Source organism: Rhinoderma darwinii, chromosome 11 (assembly GCF_050947455.1).
Source record: "Rhinoderma darwinii isolate aRhiDar2 chromosome 11, aRhiDar2.hap1, whole genome shotgun sequence".
Taxonomy (NCBI): domain Eukaryota; kingdom Metazoa; phylum Chordata; class Amphibia; order Anura; family Rhinodermatidae; genus Rhinoderma; species Rhinoderma darwinii.
Window position 1 is genome coordinate 51,576,527 of NC_134697.1, and position 10,971 is coordinate 51,587,497.

General features: G+C 42.6%; 1 protein-coding gene across 2 annotated transcripts in view; it reads right to left on the bottom strand.

Moving 5' to 3' along the window:
* Nucleotides 1-7,670, bottom strand: part of DNA2 (DNA replication helicase/nuclease 2) — a 42,669-nt gene extending 34,999 nt beyond the window's left edge. For both annotated transcript variants that reach the window (XM_075841433.1, XM_075841434.1), the window contains exons 1-5: nucleotides 7,440-7,670; nucleotides 5,839-6,006; nucleotides 2,001-2,187; nucleotides 1,746-1,891; nucleotides 482-604 (exon numbers count right to left, since the gene is read on the bottom strand). In XM_075841433.1, coding sequence (XP_075697548.1) covers nucleotides 482-604; nucleotides 1,746-1,891; nucleotides 2,001-2,187; nucleotides 5,839-6,006; nucleotides 7,440-7,540 — 725 coding nt within the window. In that variant the 5' untranslated portion in view covers nucleotides 7,541-7,670. The remainder of the gene's footprint in view (nucleotides 1-481; nucleotides 605-1,745; nucleotides 1,892-2,000; nucleotides 2,188-5,838; nucleotides 6,007-7,439) is intronic.
* Between the last annotated feature and the right edge of the window lie 3,301 nt (nucleotides 7,671-10,971).

Here is a 10,971-nt window from a genome sequence, read left to right on the forward strand (position 1 = left end):
ATCTGGAATTAAAGGCTAAAGGTGCATTAAAATTGCAGGCCTCAGAGCTGAAATCTCCCAGCATTCTTTGTTGGTTCAATGTCTGCCCAGAGCTGGCTGGTGATTTCCATTCTAGAGAGATGTAGAGTTTACACAAAATGATGATGCATTACAGGTACGTCCATTAACGGTTTGCAGAAGCAACTAGCAGAATTTTGGACTATAATACAAGCTGTATCTTAAGGCCAGTACAAGATAAGTAATGCACTGAATTTATAAAGTTTAACTTTTTTTTTAAATATATATGAATTTAATCCATATATAAATGGTAAAGCGATGTTCAAAAGACAGGAGTATGTTTTAAATACATCCTTGAACAAACCCATATATGTTAATATCTTAATCATAAACAGCTTCATGGCTTCTGGGATAAATGGAAGCCATGTTGCTAGTGTAAACGGAGCCTAACAATTGCTTGTCAAAATATTTCATGTTGGCTTACAGGCCAAGTGTCCAGTTAGTTTGTGCTGCAGGTGCCATATAGTCATTTGTCCATTTTTGAAACGATGGAAGATATTCCTCAATTTCATGTAAAACATCAGCTTGCTTTAAATTTAATTGGTACCTAGCGAGGAAAAAAAAGCATATATAAATGAAATACAAAAAAGAAGCTTTTAAATAAAATAAACCAGAACTTTTTTCAAAGTTTAAAGTGTCACTATGATTGAATTTAAAAAAATAAAATCAGTAACATTTTATTGGTAGATTTAATATGGCCACACCGACAGAAAAATATAAAAGGTTCCGGCTCATGGAATGCGGTGATGAAAAAACAAATAATTTTCTTTAAAGGGATTTTATTGTGCAAAACCGCAGCAATCGCACCATCCCAAAGAATAATGGTAATATTATATTTATACCGCATAGTGCTGGAATAGCTGGTTTGTTTTTCCAATTCCTTCCCCCCCCAAAAAAAAAAAAAAAAAAAAAAAGAAGGAAATCAATATCCTACATGCACCCCAAAAAATACGACTCGTCCTGCAAGAAATAAGCCCTCATACGGTTATGTAGACGGAAAAATAAAAGTTATGACTGACAATGCGACGGTGATTTTTGTTTTTTTAAATGATTGGTCATTAAGGGGTTAATGGTGTGGGTCCCATCTGTCAGATAATCACTAATGGCATATCTATATGTTCTCTAAGTAGCGTCACTAGGCATAAACACATTAAGTGCTCACATAAAATTTGGACATGCAATACAGTGACTTAAAGTGGCTACACAAGAGCACGAGGGGGATAAAGTGTCTGGTTGGCTTTGTGTTGGTGGCCCACAAACTGTACATGCAAAATCAGCTGCCCGTGTATTATAGGTTCTCTTTGCATCTAATTTGCATAATAAATTGAGGAAATGTTTAAAGAGAACCTTTCACCTGCCCATACATGTGCAGCGGAGTGCGACTATGTTACAGGCAGGGCTTCAGAGACACTGTCTTACTTGAAATTTTTTTCCTATCTTTCTGCGTTATTTACATATCGGTGCTGTTATATTTGGCGCCCGATATGTAAATACCCCCTTGAACGGTCAATGGGGCGTTTCTATCTATCTAGATGGCAAGGGGGCGTGATCTCTTTGCTCTGACACTGTCCAATCAGCTACAGACAGTGTCAGGACGGCTTGCGCTGTGTTCCCTTCCGCGTGTTTATTAATATGTTGTTATTATTGGGTCATTCACTTATAATACTAGAAATTGATTAGCTACTTACATTTCTTTCAGATACTTTGGTCCATGAACAGTCTGGAGAGCAAGATTTTGCAAAACATCAGAACCAAACCCACACGTTGTAGCTTTTTGAAAAACGTCATGTAACATTGTACCGATCAACATTTGCCTTGTACCTTTATCACAAACCTATAAGCAATCAGTATAGATCACGTAAAAACAAACTGGTACTGCTGAAGTGGTTAAAAAATTTGGTAAGTAAAATTTGTCATACATATCCACACTACAAGAAACAAACCTTGAATTTCTCACTCAACACCGATCTCCGTAAGCATCGAATACCATTTGCTATGCTGGTACCGGATATGAGAAGGTCAGGGAATAAAATAATATATCCAGAATCCCTGTCTATAGTCCATGTATTCGGCAGCGACAAATTACCCTCCAGATGAACAATATCTCCTGGTTTTACTTGAAATTCAACCCTGTATAGACAAAGAAGTTTAACATTCAAAAGATGGCGATGCGGTTGATAAAAGTCAGTGGCAGAGCTTTAGTGTTGGTGGGGATAGCTGTTGGCAAAACGAGGCGACTCTTCCGACCTCAAACGTGTACACTCGGCCAAGCATGCATGTTTATTTCAGTGGGTATAATGAGAAACCGCTACCAGACACCACTGGCAGTGGATTATCTCCTTATAGTACAAAACGATCAGGCACGTTGAAATCCAAATCGCGATTCTTATAAAAGTGGTCTATGGATTTATGTAACTGGCGACAACAGGCTTAATTTTGTAAGGAGAATAAGCCATTTGAAGTGGCCAAGAATTTTGTTTAATGCCTTAAAGGGAAGTTAGCCCGTAAATCGAATCATGGACTATGAACTAACGCTGTGGCACCATTTCCCTGTTGGCAGAGAAAATCGGGTTGCAACCGCTCGAGCGTATTACCGGTGATACCGCGAAAGGTAGTGTTTAACCGCCACTAGGACCCGCAGTGGCGTAGCAGCGACGTTCACTAAGTTTGTGGCGCAACAAAGAGCAGAGGGCTCCTCCCTTACTCTTGGAGTAAGCGGTGAGGTGGCTCCCCAAGTGATCCACGGTGGTGCAGTAGGAACAATGACCGTCCGGTCAGACACGAATATTAGACGCAATCGGTACAGGGTGGTACTCCTGTGCTCGGTTGAGGACCCTGGCACCGAATAGCCCCTTGTAAAACTACATGTTCCAAGAGAAACAGAGAAGTATAGCAAAACCAAAGCTGGGGGTTATCAGTTGGAGGGTCAGAGTGACTTTTGACACATTAGGCCTAGCTTGTAAAAGTTTCAGAAAATGACAAATGGACATCTGTCTCTCCAAACTCAGGAGCCAATTTGATGTGAACTAACGGACGATAGACAATTTAATATTCATGGTGCTCCTCACCCTGTCACCTCACTGTCCAATCACCAACATCACATTTGCCTAATAAGTTGTTGGGTGGCTCTAGAAACACGAGCCCAGGATTGAGGATATAAAATTTGACTTGCCATTAAAAAAAAAAAAAATTCACATGCCCGTTCATCTGCTGATCATGTATGCAGCCAAAAATATTATAGTTGTCGGCAGCACATCTCCCTGTGTAAACAGGGAGACGTGCTGCCGACATGATAGAAATGTATGGGACGAGTGATTGTAGTAACGAGCTCTAGTCCCCATACATAGCTCCTTGTGAAAGAAGCAAACGAGCCATGTATTAGGACCCTTATTCACACGATTGTATTAAACGTCCGCACACGGCCGTCACACGAACCAATATAATTCAATGTAGCTGTTCACACAGCCGTTGTTTCAATGAGAAAATAGGACATGTCCTATTTTTCCGCACTTCACGCATCCCTCCATAGACTCTAGTTTATTGATGCGTGATATCGCCTCCCGGACGCAAGTTTTTCACGTCCGAGGTGCATCCGTCCTCTGCGCTGCGGTAGGCGATATCACGCATCCCCCATAGACTAGAGTATATTGATGGATGCGTGAAGCGTGAAAAAATTTCCTATTTTCTCACAGACCCTTCAAACGGTCCATTGAATATCGGAAGTGTGAACGGCCAGATTGAATTATATAGATCCGTGTGACGGCCGTTGTTTCAACGAACGTCACACAGACGTTTAACACGTTGGTGTGAATAAGGCCTTAGTCTGAGTCTTTGTCTGCATCCATTGTTTCCCTAACCTTAAGACAGCAGAAGACTCTACACATTGTAAGTGTTAGGGTATGTACACGCTAAACTAAAAACGGCTGTAAAATACGGAGCTGTTTTCAAGGGAAACGAAACGGGCCGTAATTACGGGAGTTTTTACGGTGGTGTGCATGGGGCCTAAACACTTCAGCATTGTTAATGTGTTAGTATAAGACAGCACATAAGGATCTAGCAGGATCCCTATGCCCTGCCTAAATGAATGGAGAGAAGTGTAGGACGCTGATTGGTCACTGATTGGTCCGCGTCATACACTCCTCTGTACAACACCCACTTGGTCTAAAGTAAAACACGCCCACTTGGGCATTAAGCAACTCATTAGCATAAATCTAAAATCGCTAATAAAGTGGTGAAAATAGATCGTTTTTTAAAATAAAAAGCATTACTGTCACCTACATTATAGCGCCCATCTCCTTATATAGGAGACAGGGCACTTATAATGTGGTGACAGAGACTCTTTAAAGGTAAACACACTGTGCAGGTTTTAAATGAGTCAATTGTATACACCCTGAAAAAACATTTCATTTAACGTTTTATGGAAGTGTTAACTGCACACTAGATGAGAACACTGTAAAGATTAAGAAGCAAACATCATAATAAATATTATTAATTCATACACACTTCTTTAATTCCTTGCCAATGGTTTTGTGATCTGCAGACCGTCAGTATTTATGATGTTTTTTTATTCCTATAAATAGTCCGTCTCAAATGAGAAGGGAACAGCCTATGGCTCCCAAATAGACATGATGTAAACCAAAATCGAACAAAAGGAGAATATAGACGGAGCCTCCTGAGGAGAACGAATTAGAAACGCGTGTCGAGGCGGCATACACGCCAGTTACTGCACTTTATTTCAGGTAAGAGTTTAATCCTTTCTTCTCCTGGCAAGGTTTCAGTACTATATTCATGCATATTTCATGTCAGAGGTTTTTCAAGGTGATGATTCAATACAGTACGGACCTTTATTTATAGACGTATATCTGCCACGTATATCCCTTGCCATGCTGCTTTTACCTAATGTAGCAAAATAATAGATCTCACTCCATGGAAATGTATATTTGGTGTTTGATATCATTTTTTTATCTTTGTAATACATTATATATTTGTATTTTTATCTTTGTTGTTTGCTTAAATTAATAAACATCTTTTTGATACAATATATATATATTCTAGTCTATATGCTCCTTTTGTTTTGTTTTTGGTTTACGGTATTTATAATGTGGCATACCCATAAGGCTTCGTTCACATCTGCGATAGGGCTCCGTTCCGACGGAAAGAAGCCCTGACAGACACAAATGAAAACCAACCGTTTCCACCACCATTGATTTCAATGGTGACGGATCCGGTGCCATTGGTTTCCGATTGTCTCCGTTGTGCAAGGGTTCCGTCGTTTTGTCAGAATCAATACCATAATCGACTGCCCTAGTCAATCCGTCAAAACGACGGAACCTTTGCACAACTAAGACAAGACAGAAACCATTGGCACCGGATCCGTCACCATTGAAATCAATAGCGATGGAAACCTTTGCTTTCCATTTGTGTCAGTCAGGTCTCCTTTCCAACAGAAAGCTCAGACGGAACGGAGCCCTAGCGCAGATGTGAACGAAGCCTAACACATGGCTGCTGAGGTCAATCACTGGCTGCAGCAGTCACGTGCCAAAATACTGATATCACTGCAATGTAAACCTAGACAGGCAGCACAATATGCAGTTGTTTTTATGAGTGCTAGAACTTTTCGTTCACTGAAACAGACTTCTAAAATCAGATAACCCACTCTAAAAAACAACATTTCATGACATAACTAGGTCTGGAAAGAGTGAATGACAGACAACAAAATGCCATCAAATAGTGCGGAATAGAATAATTTTTTATATCATGGATTAAGTGTATTTTTTTTACCAGTCATCCTTAAGAATGCAAAGTTCTTGATCTTCTCCATCCTGGCGAGCAGTAATAGTGAGGTGCTTCTCCTCTCCGGGTGCATACACCTCCTTTACATCCAGTACACAGTATCTATTGTACAGACCCCGGAACAGTTTAGTCCTCGGGATTATTTTCTTAGGAGGCCTGAAAAAGGACAAAGAATTAACAGTAACCAGATAGAAAGATCCAACACAAAGTGCTAAGTGCCAATTCCAACTCTATGAGAATATGGCCTGTTATCAAGTCTGTGAAGCCGGACCCTACACCAATACTGCGGTCACAGGGAGGACGGCACAGACCCTGGTGGAGTATATAGCAGACGTACCAAATCAGGAGATTATTCTTCCGTCGATATAGCCGTAGGAGGGCCGTTTTTCAGGGCACCGTTTAATGTACTGGGAAACCGTAAAAAAAAAGTATTTGTGGGCTGGAATGGGGAAAAAAATATAGTGATTCCTTCATTGTATCTTGGGTTTTATTTATACGGCGTTCACCGTGCGGTAAAGACAACATGTTAACTTCACTCTGCGGGTCGATACGATTACGGCGATACCATATATGTAATAATATATAATGAAAATGTAATAATATATAATGAAGTTATTTCGTTTTACAAGAAAAAAAAACAGATTGTTAAAAATGAAGTTTGTTTTGAGCCGCCATAACTTTTTTTTTTTTTCGTTGATTGAGCGGTGAGGGATTGTTTTTTTTTTACTATTTTGGAGAACTCAACCCCTTAGTGACCAGCCTATTTTAGGCCCTAATGACCAAGCGATTTTAAGTTTTTTACCTATTGAAGTTTTAGCTATTTTTTAACACCAGCACACGTTGCAGGGTGCCGGTGTGATCTGAATGGTAGTTCCGAACTGAATAGTAGTTACGGAAACAGCGTGCCTCGCATGCTACATTGCTTCCCTAGCTACCATTCACTACTATGGGAATTATGGAAACAGCGTAGCTCAGCGAGCTAAGCTGTTTCCATAATTCATGGTTGGAAATCACGCGCTTCAGCCACAACAGAGCAGTAGAACGGGGTTTAGGGGGCCCCACTCTAGAGATATGTGCGGGTCCCAGGGGTGGGACCCCCACCTATCTGACATTTATGACATATCCTGTGGATATGTCATAAATGTCTCTGATGGGAAAACCCCTTTAAAGGCTATATACACCTATAAATAAAAACGTCCATCAGTGTGATTGGTGCAACTGTCTAAATACTTTATTAAAAACAATTTTTACTTTTTGCAATACAGCTGCTTTGTATCCTGTATATGGAACGGCTGTATCTAGCGCTGTACTTTAAAAAGCGCTTTGCAAAAACGCTAGCGTTTGAACGTCATTTTTTTGAGCGCCGTGTGAACAAGACACTTTATGAGAGAGGCTTTATGCCACCAACATACCCATCAGTAATGCACGAGCCGCCCCCACAGGTGACCTTACTTTATTACCATATAATGCTCTCCATTCATACAACCAGCATCTATGCGGAGCACTACGGACAAGTGGCAGAGAGACGCCTATAATAAAACAGCCGGGGTTTACACAATGCTACAACATGGAGGACGCAGTGCCGCTACCTGTCCTTGGGCTTCTCATCTACGTCTGTAAAACTTCTCTCCATCATCATTTCTAGTAGATCATCATCGGTGGGAGGACACTCATCGCTGGGAGTATCCATGGTTCGGGCACTGTCGCAGTGTACACAGGGATAAGCCTAACGTGTAGACTATCTATTACCCTTCACCGTCCCTGCACATTGCACGTCCTGTCACCCAGCGACCGCCCATTCAATCATCCCGCGCTGGCAGGACGGCGGCCCGCAGGGTACAAAACTGCAAAGCGAAAGCAGGGCTCGGCGCGGGAAAGAAGACGCCGGGGTTGATGGTAGAGATGCAGAGTACAGCGGCGCCTTGTGGTCAGCGAGTACCTATACTGGCAGGCCTGCGTGCTGATCTCTTTTGCGAGGAGAGCCAAATAAACGGATATAGGATGTACTGCACAATTAACGCTGTGTTTGTTGGTTTCTTATTGATTTTACTTATTCACTCAGACTAAACACCTGTTTACACTGTGCAATTACCCCTACGGTTTGTTCGCTTCTGAATGATTTACTTTTAGAGGTCAATTTCTGTTAAATTCTGTATGAATCTGAGAAGAAAAAAAATTATAATGGCGTGCTCCGCCAGACTTTGTATGTAAGGAGATTTTCTCAAGGGTCCGGCAGAGCCTGTCAATCAATGCACAACGGCTGCGCCACCCCGTAATAAGGAGCTGTGCGGCTTCTCTGTACTGCCGTATAGGCTCTGCACAACACCAAACGCATGAATCCTTAGACCTCATCCACAGAAGATATAGAGGGGCACGTAGTCCCTGCAGGCCCATACTACGGAGCCATATTGTACTTCATACGGCACTAGGGGTGTAGCTAAAAGTTCTTGGGCCCCCAAATTCTCTTCATGGCCAACGGCCCGCGGCTTTGAGCTGCATTGCTGGGTCTCCTAAGTGACTCAAGGATGCAGCACTAGGAGCCAGGGCATAGCGAAGGTCTTAAAAACTCAGGGGCAATAGCCCCAATACATATGACCCCACAGATCCTATAGCTATGGATAGGATTAGATAAGGTGGCTCAGCAGGCTTTTTCACACATAGGATTAGATATAGGGCCCAGCTCGCTGACATTGCGGCTCCAGCGCTGGACCCAGGAAAGGTAAGATAATTGACAACATGTAGAAAAGAAGACAGCACAAAAGGTTTCTCTTTATTCCAAGATTGAGGCAGGCAACACGGGATTCAAAAGACAACAGAGCCTAAGATAATAATTGCTTTGCTTTTTTTTATGTTACAAATTTTTTTTTTTTTGTGTGTTTGTCTTTTTACAGGCTCGGTTGATGGTCTCCTTTGAAAGTGAGGACTACTTCAATGACGGCGTTTTTTCTTTTAATCTCAATGAAATTGTTAACGAGGATTGTGTGTTTTTTTTTTTTTATTTCACAAAAATATTTTTTCCATGTTCTTGTATTTTTTTAAACTTTTATTACTACCGCCTTAATAATGACCGCTGGCTGATTGTCAGCATCCATTAATAAGGCGGGGCTTAATGTTAGCCAGTGAAAAAGCTAGCACTAACCCCCATTATTACAATGGTACCCACCACTACCAGGGGAACCGGGAAGAGCCGGGTACGATCCAGTACCCAACCATCTTTTAGTGATGGTCAGGTACTGGGGTGGCTGGTAAAGATCAGAAACCGTGGCCATTCCCACCCTGATAATGCTAGTCTGCTGTTGCTATGTTGTTTGTGACTGGTTATAAAAAAAATGGGGGATACAACTGGTGCCCGACCAAACCCATTGAATTTAATGGGTTCTATTGGGGTGCAATATTGTTTCCAGCAGAATCTGCGACGGAGGCCCCTAAAGGAGCCTTCAACGCAGATGTGAATTAGGCCTAGGTAACAGATGCAACTGTATGCGTTAAACATATACCTTGGGGAACTCCCGACACCACTGTCCATATATGGACAGTGACGTCAGGAGCAGTGCTGGAGTTCCTGGGCAGAGAACTAGTGCCTAGTGGAAAATATGGGCCTGGATACAGAGCCCAGCACAGTATCACACAATATGTGATACTGTCTGCTGGGCCCTGCATCTAAGGGCAGATTTACACGAATGTGATACACGTCCGTGCAACCCGTGTGGTTTTCACGCAGGTCGCACAGACCTAATCAAGTCTATGGGGCAGTGCAGACTGTCCGTGAGTTTTGCTCAGCGTGAGTCCGCTGCGTAAAACCCACAACACATTCTATATTTCGGCATTTTTCACATATCACGCACCCATTGAAGTCAATGGGTGCGTGAAAATCACACGGAAGCAGTTCCGTGGGACGCGCGTTATTCGCGCAACAGCAGTAAAAGAATGAATGAAAACAGAAAAGCACCACATGCTTTTCTGTTTACAAACATCCAAACGGAGTGTCGTAATGATGGCGGCTGCGCGAAAAGCACGCAGCCGCGCACCATATGAACATGACACACGGAGCTGTCAAGCGCCTTTTGCGCATGCAAAACGCCACGGTTTTTGCGTGCGCAAAACGCACACGCTTGTGTAAATCCGCCCTTAGTCTACCACATGAATACTGTGTGATATGGTCTGTTGGACCCTGTATCTAAGCCTACCACATGATAGGCTTAGATACAGGGCCCATGTGTGATACTGTCTGTTGGGCCCTGTATCTAAGCCTACCTTGTGATATGTAGACAGGATCACACATGGGCCATGTATCTAAGCCTACCTTGTGGTAGACGTGGTGCAGGCGGCCGCAATTGGGACCTCTATAGCTATACGGCACTGTATTAACGGCGATGTGCTTCATTGACACTTATGTATATCATCAGTATTAGGACTGATTCAGACGAACGTGACGTTTTTGCGCACGCAAAAACCGCAGCATTTTGCGTGCGCAAAAGGCACCTGACAGCTTCGTGTGCCCTGTTCATATGGATGCGCGGCTGCGTGCTTTTCGCGCAGCCGCCATCTTTATGACACTCCATTTGGATGTTTGTAAACAGAAAAGCACGTGGTGCTTTTCTGTTTACATTCATCCTTTTGACAGCTGTTGCGCGAAACAGGCAGTTCGCACGGAAGTGCTTCCGTGCGACCTGCATGGTTTTCACGTACCCATTGAATTCAATGGGTGCGAAATACGGCGAGATATTGAACGTGTCGCGCATTTTACGCAGCAGACAAACGCTGCGCAAAAAGCACGGACTGTCTGTACTGGCCCATAGACTTCTATTGGTCCATGCGTGCCGCGTGAAAACCACGTGGCCTGCACGGACGCAATTCACGTTCGTGTGAATCCGCGCTTAATGCGAGGCACATGGAGATTCAAAATTCATAACACCACGTGTCTCACATCAGAAAATAGAAGGAATTTATTTTTGTGGGCGTTTTTTTATTATTGGCAAAAGTATCGTTTTGGTATCGAAAATCGCAATACTCCAAATTCTGGTTGTGACAAACCTTGTCGGGAGCAGCTGCAGCAATTGCATAAAGACTGTGCTGTAGTCAAGGCCTGTAGTACATAAGCGGACAGATCTCTTCTTAATC